At 46.2% G+C, this 23,430-nt stretch overlaps 1 protein-coding gene across 2 annotated transcripts in view; it reads right to left on the bottom strand.

Annotated features, from left to right (window-relative positions):
• Positions 1-23,430, bottom strand: part of LOC119979437 (solute carrier family 2, facilitated glucose transporter member 5-like) — a 257,810-nt gene that overhangs the window by 24,313 nt on the left and 210,067 nt on the right. For both annotated transcript variants that reach the window (XM_038821663.1, XM_038821664.1), the window contains 3 exons: positions 21,068-21,228; positions 7,975-8,099; positions 7,292-7,437 (listed from right to left, as the gene is read on the bottom strand). In XM_038821663.1, coding sequence (XP_038677591.1) covers positions 7,292-7,437; positions 7,975-8,099; positions 21,068-21,228 — 432 coding nt within the window. The remainder of the gene's footprint in view (positions 1-7,291; positions 7,438-7,974; positions 8,100-21,067; positions 21,229-23,430) is intronic.

The following is a 23,430-nucleotide window of genomic DNA, read 5'->3' as shown; positions in this document are numbered from 1 at the left end:
AGGCCAAAGTAGACATTGGGCCAATTCAAACTGATTCCGGAAGGCTAGTGATGGGAGACGAGGAAATGGCTGGAGAACTTAATAAGTACTTTGCGTCTGTCTTCACAGTGGAAGACATGAGTAATAGCCCAAAATTATAGAGGGTCAGGGGGCTGAGTTGAGTATGGTTGCCATTACAAAAAAGATGGTGCTAAAAAAGCTAAAAGGTCTTAAAATTGACAAATCTCCTGGCCCCGATGGGCTACATCCTAGAGTTCTGAGGGAGGTGGCTGAAGAAATAGCGGAAGCGTTGGTTGAGATCTTTCATAAATCACTGGAGTCAGGGAAAGTCCCGGACGATTGGAAGATCGCTGTTGTAACCCCCTTGTTCAAGAAAAGATCAAGACAAAAGATGGAAAATTATAGGCCAATTAGCCTAACCTCTGTCGTTGGTAAAATTCTAGAATCGATCGTTAAGGATGAGATTTCTAAATTCTTGGAAGAGCAGGGTCGGATTAGAACAAGTCAACATGGATTTAGTAAGGGGAGGTCGTGCCTGACGAACCTGTTAGAATTCTTTGAGGAGGTGACAAGTAGGTTAGACCAGGGAAACCCAGTGGATGTGGTCTATCTGGATTTCCAAAAGGCCTTTGATAAGGTGCCACACAGGAGGCTGCTGAGTAAGGTGAGGGCCCATGGTGTTCGAGGTGAGCTACTGGCATGGGTTGAGGATTGGCTGTCTGACAGAAGGCAGAGAGTTGGGATAAAAGGTTCTTTTTCGGAATGGCAGCCGGTGACCAGCGGTGTCCCACAGGGTTCAGTATTGGGGCCGCAGCTGTTCACCATATATATTAATGATCTGGATGAAGGGACTGGGGGCATTCTAGCGAAGTTTGCCGATGATACGAAGTTAGGTGGTCAGGCAGGTAGTGCTGAGGAAGTGGGGAGGCTGCAGAAGGATCTAGACAGTTTGGGAGAGTGGTGCAGGAAATGGCTGATGCAATTCAACGTGAGAAAATGTGAGGTCTTGCACTTTGGAAAAAAGAATCCAAGCATAGACTACTTTCTAAACGGTGAGAAAATTCATAATGCCAAAGTACAAAGGGATCTGGGAGTGCTAGTCGAGGATTCCCTAAAGGTAAACATGCAGGTTGAATCTGTGATTAAGAAAGCGAATGCAATGTTGTCATTTATCTCAAGAGGGTTGGAATATAAAAGCAGCGATGTGCTACTGAGCCTTTATAAGGCTCTGGTTAGGCCCCATTTGGAGTACTGTGTCCAGTTTTGGGCCCCACATCTCAGGAAGGACATACTGGCACTGGAGCGTGTCCAGCGGAGATTCACACGGATGATCCCTGGAATGACGGGTCTAACATATGATGAACGGCTGAGGATCCTGGGATTGTATTCATTGGAGTTTAGAAGGTTAAGGGGAGATCTAATACAAACTTACAAGATAATACATGGCTTAGAAAGGGTGGACGCAAAGAAACTGTTTCCGTTAGGCGAGGAGACGAGGACCCGTGGGCACAGCCTTAGAATTAGAGGGGGTAAATTCAGAACAGAAATGCGGAGACATTTCTTCAGCCAGAGAGTGGTGGGCCTGTGGAATTCATTGCCGCGGAGTGCAGTGGAGGCCGGGACGCTAAATGGCTTCAAGGCAGAGATAGATAAATTCTTGATGTTGCGAGGAATTAAGGGCTACGGGGAGAATACTGGTAGGTGGAGTTGAAATGCCCATCAGCCATGATTGAATGGCGGAGTGGACTCGATGGGCCGAATGGCCTTACTTCCACTCCTATGTCTTATGGTCTTATGGTCTTAATACACCAATACACAAATACACCACCAATACACCAATACAACACCAATACAACACCAATACAACACCAATACGACACCAATACGACACCAATACACCAATACAACACCAATACAACACCAATACAACACCAATACAACACCAATACGACACCAATACACCAATACAACACCAATACAACACCAATACAACACCAATACGACACCAATACACCAATACACCACGAATACACCAATACACTAATACAACAATACACCAATACAACACCAACATGACACCAATACGACAACAATATAACACCAATACGACACCAATACACCACCAATACAACACCAATACACCAATAGACCACGAATACACCAATACACTAATACAACAATACACCAATACAACACCAATACATCAATACACCAATACACCAATACATCACCAATACAACTCAAATACACCAATATTACACCAATACACCAATACAACACCAATACACCAATGCACCAATACAACACCAATACACCAATACAACACCAATACACCAATACAACACCAATACATCAATACAACAATACAACACCAATACAGAAATACACCAATACAACAACAATACACCAATACAACACCAATACACCAATACACCAATACACCAATACAGCACCAATGCACCAACACAATACCAATACACTAATACACCAATACAACACCAATACACCAATACAACACCAATACACCAATACAACACCAATACACCAATACAACACCAATACAACACCAACACACCAATACAACACCAATACACCAATACAGCACCAATACACCAATACAACACCAATACACCAATACAACACCAATACAACACCAACACACCAATACAACACCAATACACCAATACAGCACCAATACACCAATACAACACCAATACACCAAAACAACACCAATACACCAATACAAAAATACACCACCAATACACCAATACAACACTAATACACCAATACACCACCAATACACCAATACAACAATACACCAATACACCAATACAACACCAATACATCATTACACCAAAACACCAATACACCAATGCAACACCAATACACCAATACAACACCAATACACCAATACACCAATACAACACCAATGCAACACCAATACACCAATACACCAATACAACACCAATACACCAATACAACACCAATACAACACCAACACACCAATACAACACCAATACACCAATACACTAATACAACACCAACACACCAATACAACACCTATACACCAATACACCAATACAACACCAATACATCATTACACCAAAACACCAATACACCAATGCAACACCAATACACCAATACAACACCAATGCAACACCAATACACCAATACAACACCAATACACCAATACACCAATACAACACCAATACATCAATACACCAATACAACACCAATACAGCTATACACCAATACACCAATACAACAACAAAACACCAATACACCAATACAACACCAATACATCAATACACCAATACAACACCAATACAACACCAATACACCAATATGACACCTATCCGCCAATACACCAATACAACACCAATACAACACCAATACACCAATACAACACCAATACACCAATACACAAATACAACACCAATACACCAATACAACACCAATACCCCAATACAACACCAATACACCAATACACCACCAATAGACCAATACAACACCAATACACCAATACAACACCAATACACTAATACACCAATGCAACACCAATACACCAATACAACACCAATACACCAATACACCAATACAACACCAATACACCAAAACAACACCAATACATAAATACACCAATATAACACCAATACACCAATATAACACCAATACACCAATACAACAACAATACACCAGTACACTAATACAACACCAATACACCAAAACAACACCAATACATAAATACACCAATACAACACCAATACACCAATACAACACCAATACACCAATACACCAATGCAACACCAATACACCAATACAACACCAATACACCAATACACCAATGCAACACCAATACACCAATACAACACCAATACACCAATACAACACCAATACAACACCAATACACCAAAACAACACCAATACATAAATACACCAATACACCAATATAACACCAATACACCAATACAACAACAAAACACCAATACACTAATACAACACCAATACAACACCAATACACCAATACAACACCAATACACCAATACAACACCAATACACCAATGCAACACCAATACACCAATACACCAATACAACACCAATACACCAATACAACACCAATACACCAATACAACACCAATACACCAATACAACACCAATACACCAATACGACACCAATACACCAATACAACACCAATACACCAATACAACACCAATACACCAATACAACACCAATACACCAAAACAACACCAATACATAAATACACCAATACAACACCAATACACCAATATAACACCAATACACCAATGCAACACCAATACACCAATATAACACCAATACACCAATACAACAACAATACACCAATACGACACCAATACACCAATACAACACCAATCCACCAATATACCAATACAACACCAATACACCACTACAACACCAATACACCAATACAACACCAATACACCAATACAACACCAATACACCAATACACCAATATACCACTACAACACCAATACACCAATACAACACCAATTACACCAATATACCAATACAACACCAATACACCACTACAACACCAATACACCAATACACCACCAATAGACCAATACAACACCAATACATCAATACAACACCAATACACCAATGCAACACCAATACACCACCAATAGACCAATACAACACCAATACACCAATACAACACCAATACACCAATACACCAATACACCAATACACCAATACACCAATACACCACCAATACACCAATACAACACCAATACACCAATACACCACCAATACACCAATACACCAATACAACACCAATACACCAATACACCACTACAACACCAATACACCAATACAACACCAATACACCAATACAACACCAATACACCAATACAACACCAATACACCAATACAACACCAATACACCAATACAACACCAATACACCAATACAACACCAATACACCAATACAACACCAATACACCAATACAACACCAATACACCAATACAACACCAATACACCAATACAACACCAATACACCAATACACCACTACAACACCAATACACCACTACAACACCAATACACCAATACACCAATACAACACCAATACAACACCAATACACCACTACATCAATTCAACACCAATACACCAATACAACACCAATACAACACCAATACACCAATACAACATCAATACATCAATACACCAATACAACAACAATACACCAATACGACACCAATACACCACCAATACACCAATACAACACCAATCCACCAATATACCAATACAACACCAATACACCACTACAACACCAATACACCAATACAACACCAATACACCAATACAACACCAATACACCAATACACCAATACACCAATATACCAATACAACACCAATACACCACTACAACACCAATACACCAATACAACACCAATACACCAATATACCAATACAACACCAATACACCACTACAACACCAATACACCAATACACCACCAATAGACCAATACAACACCAATACATCAATACAACACCAATACACCAATACAACACCAATACACCAATGCAACACCAATACACCACCAATAGACCAATACAACACCAATACACCAATACACCAATACACCAATACACCAATACACCACCAATACACCAATACAACACCAATACACCAATACACCACCAATACACCAATACACCAATACAACACCAATACACCAATACACCACTACAACACCAATACACCAATACAACACCAATACACCAATACAACACCAATACACCAATACAACACCAATACACCAATACAACACCAATACACCAATACAACACCAATACACCAATACAACACCAATACACCAATACAACACCAATACACCAATACAACACCAATACACCAATACAACACCAATACACCAATACACCACTACAACACCAATACACCACTACAACACCAATACACCAATACACCAATACACCAATACAACACCAATACAACACCAATACACCACTACATCAATTCAACACCAATACACCAATACAACACCAATACAACACCAATACACCAATACAACATCAATACATCAATACACCAATACAACACCAATACACCAATACAACAACAATGCACCAATACGACACCTTTACAACACCAATACATCAATACACCAATACACCAATACACCAATACAACACCAATACACCACTACACCAATACAACACCAATACACCAATACACCAATACAACACCAATACACCACTACAACACCAATACACCAATACACCAATACAACACCAATACAACACCTTTACAACACCAAGGTTATGTAGAGACTGGTTGAGCGATAGACATCTCCCTGGGAGGTGGATGGTGTCCCTTTGCTTTCTGTGTAAATGTGAAATTCACCCCTTGATCAGAATGGAAACATGTCCAAACACTTTCAATGGAGCTTTCCCCACACATGCTTCAGATCAGCTGCCAGGGACAAAACAATTTAAAGGAATCAGCATGGATGTGGATTGACTGGCATATTTACTGTGACTCCCGGTTTCAGACAAAGGAACATAGGAATTAGGAACAGAGGTTGGTAATTCAGCCCTTCGAGCCTGCTCCATTCAATCAGATCATGGTTGATCTCTTCCTGGTCTCAAATCCACCTCCCTGCCTGTTCCCCAAATCCCTTTAACCGACTTTTCAATCAGAAATCTATCTGTCTCCCTCTTAAAACCATTTAATGACTCAGACTCCACCGCACTGTGGGGCAGCGAGTTCCACATATTCAGCACCCTCTGCGAGAAGTAGTTCCTCCTCATCTCAGTTCTAAATCTACCCCCTCTCAGCCTATATCCGTGACCTCTCGTTCGAGATTGCCCCACAAGGGGGAACATTTGATCTACATTTACTTTATCAATCCCTTTTAGTATTTTATACACCTCAATCAGATCCCCCCACATCCTTCTAAACTCCAGCGAGTATAAACCCAAACTGTTTAATCTCTCTCACACGTCAACCCCTTCATCCCCGGAATCAATCTGGTGAACCTCCTCCGAGCTCCCCCAATGCCACCACATCCCTCCACAAATAAGGAGCCAAAACTGGACACAATCCTCCAGATGTGGTCTGACCCACACCCTGTCCAATTGCAACAACATTTCTCTACTTTCATACTCCTGACCTTTTGCAATAAATGCTAACGTTCCATTTGCCTTTTTAATTACGTGCTGTAGCTGCAGACACTGAATAATCAAGGCTGGAAAACAAGGTTGAGCTCAGAGTTACGATGCTTACCTTCCCCATCAGTTCTCTCAGTCCCAGCACCTGGGCTGCAAACACTCCCAGACAGATGAAGATGCTGGGGATTAAGCCCAGGAATCCTCTCAGATTCTTTGGGGCAATTTCCCCGAGATACATGGGGACAACAGTGAGTGAAATACCTGGAGACAGAAAAAAAATGGATTAAGGTGCTGACAGGTGCTGGTATCGGAAATAATGTCACAGCCTTTAGGACCTGTTCACTTGCCGCCTTCCCTCCTCACCTCTATCCTGCTGCCCTGTCTCTCTGCCTGAGCCCCTCACTCTCCTCCACCTTCTACCCCCCGTCTCCCTCTAACAATCTATCTGCTTCTCTCTATCCTTCCCTCTCGGTCTGTATATCAGTTTCCCCATCTCACACTTTGTGACCTATCCCTCTAATTCTGGTCCTCTCTCTCTTTCTTATTCTTACCTCCCCCCCTCCCCCATTCCCCCCCCCCCCATTCTCTCCCCCGCCCCCCCCCCCCACCCCCCCACCATTCTCTCCCCTCTCCCCCATCCCCCCCATTCTCTCCCCCGCCCCCCCTACCCCCCCACCATTCTCTCCCCCTCCCCCATTCCCCCCCCTACCATTCTCCCCCCCCCCCAACCTCTCTCTCTTTGAACCGTTACTCTGAAACCAGTGAAGAGTGAGTGAGCAGCAGAATCCCAGCGTGTACCTGAGTGGATCCCAGACATAAACCGTCCCAAGATGACCATTTCTGGGGAGCGCAACAGTTTGCTGAATCCCATTAGGAGTGTGGCCAGTAACATCAGGAATGTGCTGTACACCAGGGTCCCCTTCCTGTTAATCAATGGGAGAGATAGTCAGTGGGGTATACAGTGTCACTCACCAGCAATAGATCCTACCCTCAGACAGTTGGCAGAACAGCCAGGACCCTGGCTTCCCGTTATCTCCTATCCCCTGGATTGTCCACATGGATCCCCTCCAGATGCACCACGTGACCCCCTCAGAGTTCCCAATGCATCGGCTCCATTGGAATTAACTGGGAAGCCGACGGGCAACTCCCTGGCTTCCTAGGGCCCTCTGCAAAAATCTCCCACTCTGAATTAAGACAGTTCTGCTTTTATTTGGATAGTTACCCGGAAAATGTTCACAAAATACGTGCTGCAGCTGCCAGATGCTGAGTAAACAAGGCTGGAAGACAAGGTTGAGCTCAGAGTCACGATACAATGGAACTATACAATTGATCCCTCAACCCCACCCCCCAATCTACTCCTTGACTCCCCACCGAATCCCCCACTCACTCCGACCCAACCTGACTTGCCCCCACTACCCAACATCCCTCTGAGGGGACCTGACAACTTCTCCTGCCCCACCTCCCTGTCTGACCCAGCTGCCAACTTACCTCACCCACTGGCAACCCTGGACTCAGCCACTCATGGAATGCACTGCCTATGGTAGTAGTTGAGTCGGAAAATTTATGGACCTTCAAACGGCTATTGGATAGGTACATGGATTAGGGTAGAATAAGGGAGTGTAGGTTAACTTCTTAAGGGCAGCACGGTAGCATTGTGGATAGCACAATTGCTTCACAGCTCCAGGGTCCCAAGTTCGATTTCGACTTGGGTCACTGTCTGTGTGGAGTCTGCACATCCTCCCCGTGACTGCGTGGGTTTCCTCCGGGTACTCCGGTTTCCTCCCACAGTCCAAAGATGTGCAGGTTGGGTGGATTGGCCATGACAAATTGTCCAAATTCTATTCTATGATCCACTCATAAACTCTAACACACCGGGACCTTTGAATAATCACCAGAATATGGCAGCTAGTGCAGTAATGAAGGAACGTGGCCTGTCTTCCCCAATTCTCTTCTGTGGTAGGAGTGGATTGTCAATCCGATGGTTCACACCACACCGGGGAAGATTCAGGCCATTTCCATTTTAGTTAAACCTCTGTAGTGAGGCTGATGATTTGCAAGAGTCAGGTTAGGTGGATTGGCCATGATCACCGAATGGGGTTGCACTGAAAGGGCGGGGGTGTGGGCCGAGGTAGGGTCAGTGCTGACACGATGGACCGAATGGCCTCGCTTTGCACTGCAGGGATTGTAAGAACTATCAGAGCTACTTGCCTACTGACACAGACACAGGGAAAACATGCAGACTCCCCACAGAGAGTGCTCCAAGCCGGAATCGAACCTGGGACCCTGGAGCTGTGAAGCAACAGTGCTAACCACTATGCCACCGTGCTCCCCTCCATACTGGAAATGAACCCATCTGGCTTCTTTCTCTCTGTGCCTCGGTGTCCTTTTCCATTTCCATTAGCTTGATTCTGCTCTCTCAAAATCTGTGACTGTCCAACCTGAGCTTTGACTAACAACTCCACTCCATGGTTGGGGCTGTAATATTGATTGATTTGGTTTAATCAATCACCCTGGTTTACTTTGCACTCCTGAATACCAGCAAACTATCAGCCTCTTTCTGATAAGAGACAGACCTGATTTACTTGATTTACACTCAGTTCATCTCTATGTGTGAAATACTCCTTCAGTGTATCTCCTGACCTGCGCAGAGTGAACTCAGTTCACCTCAAAACACTGATACTTAGAGAGAGAGGGAGAGAGGGTGAGAGAGAGAGAGAGAGGGAGAGAGGGTGAGAGAGAGAGAGAGAGAGATTTTCACTTTGGACTGCAGGAGGAATTTGTCCTATAGCAGGTTTCTCATCCTCTCCCTTTGTTAAATTTTCTCTTTCACGCCAACGATCTACATAAAGGGCAGCACGGTAGCACAAGTAGCTAGCACTGTGGCTTCACAGCTCCAGGGTCCCAGGTTCGATTCCCGGCTTGGGTCACTGTCTGTGCAGAGTCTGCACGTTCTCCCCGTGTCTGCGTGGGTTTCCTCCGGGTGCTCCTGTTTCCTCCCACAGTCCAAAGATGTGCAGGTTAGGTGGATTGGCCATGATAAATTGCCCTGAGTGTCCAAAAAGGGTAGGAGGGGTTATTGTATTACAGGGATAGGGTGGAAGTGAGGGCTGAAGTGGGCGGTGCAGACTCGATGGGCTGAATGGCTTCCTTCTGCACTGTCTGTTCTATGACTCTGATGAATTCTCTCTCCAAATTTCGTCCGTTATGTGAATGCACCATGGGCGAGATTCTCCGCACTCCCGACGGTGCGGAGAATAGCGTGGCTCGTAAAATTTTACGGCCACGCTGTTCCGACGCCCTCCCGCTATTCTCCCCCCCCCCCCACGCCCAACTCCCGACACGAATCGCTGCCGCCGTTTTTTTACGGCCGGCAGCGATTCACAGCTGATGGATGGGCCGAGTTCCCAGCCCTTTACGGCTGTTTTTATGAACGGCAAACACACCTGGTCTGGCCGTTCGTAAAAACGGCCGTAAACTCTCGCTTTTTATAACCATGGTACCGATTGGCACGGCAGTACCACGGCCGTGCCAAGGGTGCCATGGGCCCGCGATCGGTGCCCACCGATCGCGGGCAGCGGGCCCGATGCCCGCGCACTCTTTGTCCTTCCGCCGCCCCGCAGTATCCATTCGCGGGGCGGCAGAGGGGCATCCCGGCCCGCGCATGCGCGGGTTTCGGCAAATACGCGATGACGTCATCCGCGCATGCGCGGCTGACGTCATATGACGCGTCAGCCGGCGCTAACTCTGGCAAGCGGGCTTAACGAAATTCGTTAAGCCCGCGATGCCGGAGTTTACGGCGTCGGGATGCTAGCCCCGACCGGGGACCAGAATCGGTGCCCGGTCGGGAAGGGGGGGGCTGGCGTCAAACCCGCCCGGATTTGACGCCAGCCTTACGATTTCTCACGGTTTGGGAGAATCGCGCCCCATGTTCCTTTACGGAAACTCCAGCCACATACTTCTAATCACCTCAATGGTTTTTCACTAAGCCTGCCTCACGTTTACTTTGTCGAGCTGTTCTCTTACTCCACTGTAGACATCAAGCTTAAGCAGACTAAACCTTGTCCTACAGGCTTGTTTAAACACCAACTTGTGAGGTGCGCAACTTATTTTTGATTGCAGGGTTATTCCTTAAGGGAACATAAAATTGACGAGCCTGTGTTGAAGGGAAACGTGTTAATAGCTGTCTCATTTGTCCCTCAGAAAATACATCTGCAAAGGCCTCTTCACAATCTGTATATTTCTTTCTGCAGCACCATTTGATGCTGGGTGATATGATGGTTTAGGATGTGTTAGACCCCATTCTTTTTCAGAAATATTTCAATCTCTTCTGACCATTCTCTGACCCCAACGTTTCTGGCAATGCGGAAATTGCAAACCAACTTCTCCAAAGCGCAATAGTTTTGTTATTTGTGGTACTAGCCATAGACTCAATATTGATCCAATTGCTATAGCTGTTGACCAGTGGCACAGTGGTTAGCACTGCTGCCTCACAGCACCTGTGTCACGGGTTAAACTCTGGCCTTGGTTCTGTGTGGAGTTTGCATTTTCTTCCCGCATGCTTCCTCCGGGTGCTCCGGTTTCCTCCCACAGTCCAAAGATGTGCAACTCTTTCCCTTACACTTCAAAGAAATCAACATGTTCGTGTTCCCACAGTTTTCTTGTGTTTGACCATAGCATGGAAGGAACCATTGATAGAATCATTTCCCATTCTGAGACGCACTTCACAACTTTTCACCAACTCTTCAATAATGACCCTTAAACCCCATAAGAGACAGACTTGATTTACACTCAGTTCATTTCTATGTGTGAAATACTCCTTCAGTGTATCTCCTGACCTGCGCAGAGTGAACTCAGTTCAGGGGAGAGACAGGTTATACACCAGCACCTCAAAACACTGATACTTAGAGAGGGTGAGAGTGAGAGAGAGAGAGAGAGAGAGAGAGAGAGGGAAAGAGTGAGAGAGAGAGCAAGAGAGAAAGAGAAAGGGGAAAATGAAAGAGAGATGGTGAATGAATAATACAAGAGAAAATGTGAATACAAGAGAGAATGACAAAAGAATGAATGAGATAGACAATGAGAGAGAGCGAGGGAGAGAGAGAGAGAGAGAGAGAAAGAAAGAATGAGAGTGAGGGAGAGTTAGGGGGAGAGTGCAGGCTGAGGATAGGATTGGGGCTCAGCTATGATGTCAGAAGATTGGATAGAATATAAAAAAACAGCAAAGAATGTCCAAACGATTCATAAAGAAGGAAAAATTAGAGTATGAGATAAAGTCAGCCGAAAATATAAAAACTTATGGTAAGATTAAAAAGAGTTAACTAAGTGAATGTTGGTTCTGTGGGAAATGAGTCTGGGGAATTAATATTGGAAGATAAGGAAATGGCAGATGAATTGAATAGATATTTTGGGCAGGATTCACCGACCCCCCGCCGGGTTGGAGAATCTCCTGGGGCCGGCGTCAATCCCGCTCCCGCCGTGTCCCGAATTCTCTGCCACCCGAGATTCGGCGGGGGCGGGAATCGCGCCGCGCTGGTCGGCGGGGCACCCGCGCCGATTCTCCAGCCTGCGATGGGCCGAAGTCCCACCGCTGACAGGCCTCTCCCACCGGCGTGGATTAAACCACCTACCTGACCGGCGGGAATGGCGGCGCGGGTGGGCGCCGGGGTCCTGGCGGGGCGATCTGACCCCTGCGGGTGCCCCCACGGTGGCCTGGTCCGCGATCGGCGGGCGGGCCTGTGCCGTGGGGGAACTCTTTTCTTCCGCCTTCGCCATGGTCTTCACCATGACGGAGGCGGAAGAGACCCCCTCCCCTGCGCATGCGCCGGAATGACATCAGCAGCCACTGATGCTCCGGCGCATGCGTGGACTTACGCTCGCCGGCGAAGTCCTTTCGGCCCCGGCTGGCGTGGCGCCAAAGGCCGTTCACGCCAGATGGCGGAGAGGGAACCACTCTGGTGCGGGCCTAGCCCCTCAATGTGAGGGCTTGGCCCCTAAAGGTGCGGAGACTTCCACACCTTTGGGGCGGCCCGACCCTGGAGTGGTTCACGCCACTCCAACACGCCGGGACCCCCGTCCCGCTGAGTTGGGGAGAATCCCGGCCTTTGTATCTGTCAGAGGATACAAGCAACATCCTATAATGGCTGTAAATCAAGAAATGGAAGGGAGGGAGGAACTCTGGAAAATTAGGGAAGGTACAGGGGAAATTGTTGGAGTTGTGGGCTGACAGGTCCCTGGGTCCTGATGGACTTCATACTGGGATCTTAAAAGAAGTGGCTAGTGTGTAAGGGTCCTTCCTGTTAATTACCTTATTTCCTTTTGCTTTGATTTTGCTGTTGCGCTTTTGATCCATGGATGATGAATGGACCTGTGACTTTAAGAGAAACAGCCCATATGAAGCCTGTACATTTAATTCAAGCAGAAGAATCCAGAAGGCTCTGCTGATTTAAATTGGGAATTGCAGACTGGCCAGTATCAGTGAGGACTGTGTTTGATTGATTTGACTGGTGGCCAACGAATTGGCCCAAAAGGCAGTGCTCTGCCCGGTGATAGGTGATGATTGAATATTAGTATACTGGAAGGCTTTCAGAGTCCCGAGGTTCCAGTTTGGTTTCAGTTTTGATTGTGGCACCCTGATGAAGAGATGCAAGCAACTCTCTCCAAAAAGCTAATTATCTCCAAGGGCCACTGTGATGCTGACTCTCACTCCAGCAAGTCTGGGTTTTGTTCTCTTGAGACTGCGGTGGCTTGAAGTCAAACCATGAGCTAAAAGAAATGTCTGATGTGAAACAAAGTGTCTCAACAGAACGATAGAGGCCTGAATATGGAACAAAGAACAAAGAAAAGTACAACACAGGAACAGGCCCTTCGGCCCTCCAAGCCCGTGCCGTACATGCTACCCAACTAAACTACAATCTTCTACACTTCCGGGGTCCGTATCCCTATATTCCCATCCTATTCATATATTTGTCAAGATGCCCCTTAAACGTCACTATCGTCCCTGCTTCCACCACCTCCTCCGGCAGCGAGTTCCAGGCACCCACTACCCTCTGTGTAAAAAACGTGCCTCGTACATCTACTCTAAACCTTGCCCCTCGCACCTTAAACCTATGCCCCCTAGTAATTGACCCCTCTGGAGCCCAGTTTAATAAGAAATAAGGTGTCTCCAGAGAGCCTGCGGCCTTTGAGCACCGCATTTTAAAAACTACAGCGCCCCTGAATGAATGACTCGACAAAGACCTTTCCTGATTGCAAACCAAAGAGTGTAATCTGCAAGCTTACTGTGAAGAAAGCACGCTAAAGAACCACTACCTGAAGCAAAGACTCTAAACTTTTGACTTTCATCCTTATTATGTTGTGTGTGGCTATGTGTGTGGGTAGAGGGTGGGACAGTTAAAGTGAGTGGTAAGTATGAGACTGCCGTTAGCCATTTGTTTTTACTGAATATTTTCTGATAGTTCTTGGTATAAATAAACAGTAATTGTGTTTAAATTACAAACCTGATGACTGGAATTATTGGGCAGCCAAAGGCCAAAGACTTTAGGTCTTTTTGATAAGAATTAATAGCTAATTCACTTGTGTTGTGAATCCGAGGCATGTGGGGCTAGAATTGACCGCGCACTAGTCCAGGGTCATAACATAATTTGGGGGCTCGTCCAGGACCTTTGGGATGGTAGACGTCAAAGTTTAGTTTACAGTATAACGTACAAAGAGGCACCAGGTTTGTAGCGATATAACAGGATTGCTCTGGAAGCTGCTGAGCATTTTCTTCTGCTGGAGGACTGGTCACTGGTCTATTTAAGACAGCTTCGAAAAGACAAGCTAGTTGAATTGGTCGGCGAATTAGAAATAGAGGTACCGGCTACAGGTAAGAAGGTGGAGATAAGGTTGCTCAACAGTTAAATTCGAAAGAAACGTAAGATACAAGCCTGAGTGAATGCAACAATCAGTAGAATTGGCTAAAATCCCGTTACAGATGAACAATTGAAGATGCAGCAAAAAGAAAAAGAAATGGAGCTGAACAAAAAGAAACAGCAAAAGAAATAGAGGTGGAAATGGAGAGGTTGGAATGAAAGAGAAAGAGAGTGAGGTGGGGGGGGGGGGGGGGGGAGAGAGAGAAATGAAAAGAAAGAGAGAGCCTTCCAGCTAATTGGCAGGCAGGGGCTAAAGACTTAGGAAATTTTGATTTAAAAAAAATTAATTTAGAGTACCTAATTCATTTTTTCCAATTAAGGGTCAATTTAGCATAGCCAATTCACCTACCCTGCACATCTTTGGGTTGTGGGTGCGAAACCTATGCAAATACCCATTGGGCAGACGCAGCATGGGTTCATAAAGGACAGGTCGTGCCTAACTAATTTAGTGGAATTTTTTGAGGACATTACCAGTGCGGTAGATAATGGGGAGCCAATGGATGTGGTATATCTGGATTTCCAGAAAGCCTTTGACAAGGTGCCACACAAAAGGTTGCTGCATAAGATAAAGATGCATGGCATTAAGGGTAAAGTAGTAGCATGGATAGAGGATTGGTTAATTAATAGAAAGCAAAGAGTGGGGATTAATGGGTGTTTCTCTGGTTGGCAATCAGTAGCTCGTGGTGTCCCTCAGGGATCAGTGTTGGGCCCACAATTGTTCACAATTTACATAGATGATTTGGAGTTGGGGACCAAGGGCAATGTGTCCAAGTTTGCAGATGACACTAAGATGAGTGGTAAAGCGAAAAGTGCAGGTGATACTGGAAGTCTACAGAAGGATTTGGATAGGTTAAGTGAATGGGCTAGGGTCTGGCAGATGGAATACAATGTAGACAAATGTGAGGTTATCCATTTTGGTAGGAATAACATCAAACGGGATTATTATTTAAACGATAAAATATTAAAGCATGCCGCTGTGCAGAGAAACCTGGGTGTGCTAGTGCATGAGTCGCAAAAAGTTGGTTTACAGGTGCAACAGGTGATTAAGAAGGCAAATGGAATTTTGTCCTTCATTGCTAGAGGGATGGAGCTTAAGACTAGGGAGGTTATGCTGCAATTGTATAAGGTGTTAGTGAGGCCACACCTGGAGTATTGTGTTCAGTTTTGGGCTCCTTACTTGAGAAAGGACTTACTGGCACTGGAGGGTGTGCAGAGGAGATTCACCAGGTTAATCCCAGAGCTGAAGGGGTTGGATTACGAGGAGAGGTTGAGTAGACTGGGACTGTAGTCATTGGAATTTAGAAGGATGCGGGGGGATCTTATAGAAACATATAAAATTATGAAGGCAATAGATAGGATAGATGCGGGCAGGTTGTTTCCACTGGCGGGTGAAAGCAGAACTAGGGGACATAGCCTCAAAATAAGGGGAAGTAGATTTAGGACTGAGTTTAGGAGGAACTTCTTCACCCAAAGGGTTGTGAATCTATGGAATTCCTTGCCCAGAGAAGCAGTAGAGGCTCCTTCATTAAATGTTTTTAAGATAAAGATTAATAGTTTTTTGAAGAATAAAGGGATTAAGGGTTATGGTGTTCAGGCCGGAAAGTGGAACTGAATCCACAAAAGATCAGCCATGATCTCATTGAATGGCGGAGCAGGCTCGAGGGGCCATATGGCCTACTCCTGCTCCTAGTTCTTATGTTCTTAATGTGCAAACTCATAACGGACAGTGACCTGGAGCCGGGATTGAACCTGGAACCTAGGCGTCATGAGGCAGCAGTGCAAGCCACTGCGCCACCGTGCTGCCCCGACTTAGGATATTTTAATAAGAATTATAAGAAGAATTATTGGTTAATTCACTTATGTTGGGACTCTGGGGCCTGTGGGACTGGGATTGACTGTGAACTAGCTCAGGGCGCTGCAACAAGTGGTTTTAATTTCCCCAAACTCCCTAGATTCGGAGAAGATTGTATTAGATTGGAAGATAACAAATGTGACTCTATTATTGAAAAAGGCAAGGAGACAGAAAGTGGGAAGCGACAGGCCAGTTAGCTTAACATTGGTCGTAGGGAATATGTTAGGTGTTATTATTAACAAAGTTATAGTCGGCACGTGGCAAAATCAGGGAGAGCCAACATGATATTGTGAATGGGAAATCATTTTTAATTAAGTTAATTGGTGTTCTTTGAAGAAATAACATGTGCTGTGAATAAAGGGGAGCCGGTGGATGTACTGTACTTTGATTTTCAGAAGGTATTTGATAAGGTGCCACACCTAAGGTTATTGTGGAAAATAAAAGGCCATGGTATGGGGGCAACATAGTGGCATGGATTGAAGATTGGTGGCTGGCAGGAAGCAGAGTGTAGGCATAAATGGATCTTTTCCTGGTTGGCAGGATGTATTGGGTGGTGTGTGGCAGGGATCTGTGCCAAGACCTCAACTGTTTAAAATTTATATAAATTAATTGGATGAAGGGACTGACGGTATGGTTTCTAAATTTGTTGATGACACAAAGATAGATTGAATAGTAGGCGGGGATAGAACATAAGGAGGGTACAAAGGGATATCAATAAGTTAAGTGAGTGGGCAATAAAATGGCAAATGGAGTATAATGTGGGAAAATGTGGAATTGTCCATTTTGGGATGAAGAATGAAAAAGAAGCTCATTATCGAAATGGTGCGAGATTGCAGAGCTCTAGTGCAGAGGGATCTAGGAGTCCTAGTGCATGAATCACAAAAGGTTAATATGCAGGTACAGAAAACTATTAGGAAAGGTAATAGAATGTCAATAGTTATTATGAGGGGAATTGATTCCAAAGTAGGGAGATTATGCTTCAGTTGTACGGGGCACCTGAGATCACATCTGGAGCATTGCGTAGAGGAATGGTGCGAGATTCTCCGGTCATCGACGTCGAAATCCCATTCGCCGATCGGCTGGAGAATGTCTGATTCGGACCGAATCCGGGGGTGGGGGGGGGGGGGGGGGGGGGGGTGGGGGGGGGGGGGGGGGGGGGGGGGGGGGGGGGCGACGCTTTTGCGGTGCTCCACCCCCTCAAAAACAGCGTACTCTCTGAGCACGCTGCGCCACGTATCGACGGCTTCAGGACATTGCCTGAGGCCCGCCCCCCAGTATGCTCCGCCCACGTCCGGCTGAATTTTCGAATGCGTCCGCGGGCAGAGGGGGGCATTATTCGGGGCTGGAGGCACTGTGGGGGGTGGTCCGGGGCGCGTGAGCCAACCGAAGGGGGGGGGCTATTTTGCGGGCCGGGTCCGCGGGTGGTCTCCGCCATGTAACACAGCACAGCCGCGGCAGGCCGCCACCATGCGCATGCGCGGCCACGAATCCGGCAATTCTCCGGGGCCTATCGGCAACTGGAGCCGGGTGCTCTACTCTGCCGTCCTGCTAGCCCACAGCTAAACAGGGAATCAGTGGCTGTTTTGCGCCATTTTTTCTGCTGTAAAACGCCACCCTTCCCACACCGGCGTGGTGGCAGAGACCCAGAATTGGAAAATCCAGCCCTTGGGCTCCTTGTCAAAGGAAGAATGTAATTGCGTTGGAAGCAGTTCAAAGGAAGTTTACTAAACTCATCGCTGGATTTGGTGGGTTGTCTTATGAGGAAAGGTTGGACAGGTTAGATTGTGTCCGCAGGAGTTGTAAGAGGCAACTTGATTGAAACATACAAGATCCTGAGGGGCCTCGATAGGGTTGATGTGGAGAGGATGTTTCCCCACGTGGGAGATACTGAGGCCACTGATTAAAGAGGAATCGCTCAGTCAACACAGAGGTGAGGAGAACTTGTTCTGTCAGAGGGTGGTGAGTCTCCGGAACTGCACTGGAAATTAAAAATAAATCAATGAAGTTTTTCCATTTTAACAAATAAAGCAACAAAACCACAGGATTGGTACAACACAGCAAAAATGTCTCAAGGTACATCGATACAGAAAGGGACAGAAGAACAATACCGTAGGCTCAGTACAATCACAAAATTCAACTTGGCGTCTCTGTGCACATTAGCCGGGAGAAGAGAACAAGGCCATGAAACATGGTAAAATGGTGCACACCTACCCAGGGGTGATTGGACACGGCGACCACGGGAATTCAGGAGAAGATCTTGGCGCCATGTTCGGCCGTCTACCAGATTGTATCTCTCTCAACTCCAGTCACACCAGAGACACCAGAGACACGCTGCAATGCCCTCCTCTCAGATAGCAGCACCCCGCCTCTACCCTTGTGGGAGCCAATCACAGATTCTTTACCCCCAGAATTGCAGCGAAAATTCACGAGAACACCAGTTCCAAAAGGATATTTTACATTAGACACCAGACGGAACTGAACCCCAAATTCAGCACTGTCCAGAACGATCACTATTCCACATATTTTTACAGAGAGGACCACAAATATTCATACAATTGGTTCAGATTGTAGTCAGTGCGAATCCGAGACTCCCAACAAACTAACCGAGACAGGAGAAAAAAGGAAAACTACCAGGAATAGTGTCAGGACGAAAGGGACCAGGTTACAGACATGAGCCCATCATTCTGTGCTGCACTGTTCGATATTCTATTTCCTGGCCCATTCCCCTCAGCACAAGACAAAGATGAGAAAAAGCTGCTAATTCAAACCTTCCCCAGCCTCTCAGGAATCCAGGCTCAGAAAGAACATCCCAAACATAAAGATGGAACAGTATACCACCCACAGTACAGGACCTGGCTCAGTCCTGCACATTCTCGCACCGAGGGATTGAGCAGTTTAGGCCAATACTCTGTCGAGTTTAGAAGAATGAGGGGAGATCTATTTGAGGAATACAAAATGATTAAAGGTATTGACAAAGTAGACGTGGAGTGCATGATTTCTGTTGTGGGGTAATTGAGAACGAGAGGTCATAGTTTTAGGGTAAGGGGCAGCAGATTGTAAACAGAGATGAGGAAAAGTTATTTCTCTCAAAGGGTGGTGAATTTGGAATTTGCTCCTCCAGAGTGCGGTGGACCCTCCGGATCTGCCGGCAGCGCATCCACGCCCACGGGTTTCCTGACGGTGTGGGGTGGCCACAACGGGAAACTCATTGGCCGGCCGGCAGACGGGAGAATCCCAGCCTTAGGTTTATCCAGAGAGCCATAACCCTCACTCTCCCAAAGAGTGATGTGGCGATGCCGGTGTTGGACTGGGGTGAGCACAGTAAGAAGCCTTACAACACCAGGTTAAAGTCCAACAGGTTTGTTTCAAACACTAGCTTTCGGAGCGCAGCTCCTTCCTCAGGTGAATGGAGACGTGCCAGATCATCGACATGGGTACCACCGTTACACGCGAGAACACCACCCACCAGGTACGCGACTCGGCCAACGTTGTCTGCCTCATACACTGCAGGAAAGGATGTCCCGAAGCGTGGTACATTGGCGAGACCATGCAGACACTGCGACAACGGATGAACAGACATCGCGCGACAATCACCAGGCAGGAATGTTCCCTTCCAGTTGGGGAACATTTCAGCAGACAAGGGCATTCAGCCTCTGATCTCCGGGTAAGCGTTCTCCAAGGCGGCCTTCAGGACGCGCGACAACGCAGAATCGCCGAGCAGAAACTTATAGCTAAGTTCCGCACACATGAGTACGGCCTCAACCGGGACCTTGGATTCATGTCGTATTACATTCATCCCCCACAACCTGGCCTGGACTTGTGAAATCCTACCCACTGTCCTGGCTTGAATTCACATGAGGAAGGAGCAGTGCTCCGAAAGCCAGTGTTTGAAACAAACCTGTTGGACTTTAACACCTGGTGTTGTGAGACTTCTTACAATGAGCACGGGGGGGGGGGAGGGTAGAACGGGACTTGATGTGAATTAAAAGATAGGCAACAGAGTTCAGAGCGGGCGTAAATGTGAGACACAAGCCAAGAGGACATTGGATTAGTTGTATCGAGAACCTGGAAAGGCTTGGATGAGGATGTCAGCATAACATCAGCTTAAACAAGTGATACCTTTGATACTTACTGACCAAACTTTGCCACCAGCAGCCCGACAGGCAATGAGCCAACCATCCCGCCAACAGCAAACACGGAGACAGTAGCTGAGTACAGCAGCAACAAGCGATGGGTGGTCAAGGACTGGTTGAATCGTTCCAGAATGGTTTCATTGTAGAAATCTTTAATATACTGGGAATAAATAATTAATGTGGTGACTTTCAAAAGGGAATTGGCGAAATGCTTCAAACGAGCAGGCGGCTTGGACTAAATGGATAATTATACCTCAGAGCTAGCATTAGCACGGTGGGTGGAATGGCCTCGTTCTCAGCTCTATGTTTCTATGATTTTCTCCAATCAGCAGTTTCACACAGGGACTTCTCTAGTCGACTCGTTTGGACAATGCTCCTTGTCTGTCCCTGATGTTTCCAGTGTTTCTACTCCCAGAAATCCCTGGGTCGAAATCCTGGAACTCCCTCCCTAACAGCACAGTGGATGCACCAACATAGAACATAGAACATTACAGCACAGTACGGGCCCTTCGGCCCTCGATGTTGCGCCGACCTGTGAAACCATCTGAAGCCTATCTGACCCACACTATTCCATTTTCATCCATATGTCTATCCAGTGACCACCTAAATGCCCTTAAAGTTGGCGAGTCTACTACTGTTGCAGGCAGGGCGTTCCACACCCCTACTACTCTCTGAGTAAAGAAACTGCCTCTGACATCTGTCCTATATCTATCACCCCTCAATTTAAAGCTATGTCCCCTCGTGTTGGTCATCACCATCCGAGGAAAAAGACTCTCACTGTCCACCCTATCTAACCCTCTGACTATCTTATATGTCTCTATTAAGTCACCTCTCAGCCTTCTCTAACGAAAACAACCTCAAGTCCCTGAGCCTTTCCTCGTAAGACCTTCCCTCCATACCAGGCAACATCCTAGTAAATCTCCTCTGAACCCTTTCCAAAGCTTCCACATCCTTCCTATAATGTGGTGACCAGAACTGCATGCAGTACTCCAGGTGCGGCCGCACCAGAGTTATGTACAGCTGCAGCATGACCTTGTGGCTCCGAAACTCAATCCCCCTGCTGATAAAGGCTAGCACACCATATGCCTTCTTAGCAGCCCTATTAACCTGGGTGGCAACTTTCAGGGATTTATGTACCTGGATGCCGAGATCTCTCTGTTCATCTACACTACCAAGAATCTTGCCATTAGCCCAGTACTCTGCATTCCTGTTACTCCTTCCAAAGTGAACCACCTCACACTTTTCCGCATTAAACTCCATCTGCCACCTCTCAGCCCAGCTCTGCAGCTTATCTATGTCCCTCTGTATCCTATAACATCCTTCAGCACTATCCACAACTCCACCGACCTTCGTGTCATCTGCAAATTTACTAACCCATCCTTCTACACCCTCTTCCAGGTCATTTATAAAAATGACAAACAGCAGTGGCCCCAAAACAGATCCTTGAGGTACACCACTAGTAACTGAACTCCAGGATGAACATTTGCCATCAACCACCACCCTCTGTCTTCTTTCAGCTAGCCAATTACTGATCCAAACCGCTAAATCACCTTCAATCCCATACTTCCTTATTTTATGCAATAGCCTACCGTGGGGAACCTTATCAAACGCCTTACTGAAATCCATATACACCACATCAACCGCTTTACCCTGATCCACCTGTTTGGTCACCTTCTCAAAAAACTCAATAAGGTTTGTGAGGCATGACCTACCCTTCACAAAACCGTGTTGACTATCGCTAATCAACTTGTTCTTTTCAAGATGATTATAAACCCTATCTCTTATAACCTTTTCCAACATTTTACCCACAACCGAAATAAGGCTCACAGGTCTATAATTACCAGGGTTGTCTCTACTCCCCTTCTTGAACAAGGGGACAACATTTGCTATCCTCCAGTCTTCCGGCACTATTCCTGTCGACAAAGACGACATAAAGATCAAGGACAAAGGCTCTGCAATCTCCTCCCTGGCTTCCCAGAGAATCCTAGGATAAATCCCATCTGGCCCAGGGGACTTATCTATTTTGACATTTTCCAAAATTGCTAACACCTCCTCCTTTTGAACCTCAATTCCATCTAGCCTGGTCGACTGAACCTGAGTGTTCTCCTCGACAACATTGTCTTTCTCCAGTGTAAACACTGACGAAAAATATCTATTTAACGCTTCCCCTATCTCCTCTGATTCCACACACAACTTTCCACTACTATCCTTGATTGGCCCTAATCTTACTCTAGTCATTCCTTTGTTCCTGATATACCTATAGAAAGCCTTAGGGTTTTCCTTGATCCTATCCGCCAATGACTTTTCGTGTCCTCTTCTCGCTCTTCTTAACTCTCCCTTTAGGTCCTTCCTGGCTAACTTG

This window comes from Scyliorhinus canicula, chromosome 16 (genome assembly GCF_902713615.1).
Source record: "Scyliorhinus canicula chromosome 16, sScyCan1.1, whole genome shotgun sequence".
NCBI lineage: Eukaryota > Metazoa > Chordata > Chondrichthyes > Carcharhiniformes > Scyliorhinidae > Scyliorhinus > Scyliorhinus canicula.
The sequence above is the reverse complement of the archived record's forward strand: the minus strand, read 5'-3'. Positions and strand labels throughout refer to the sequence as shown.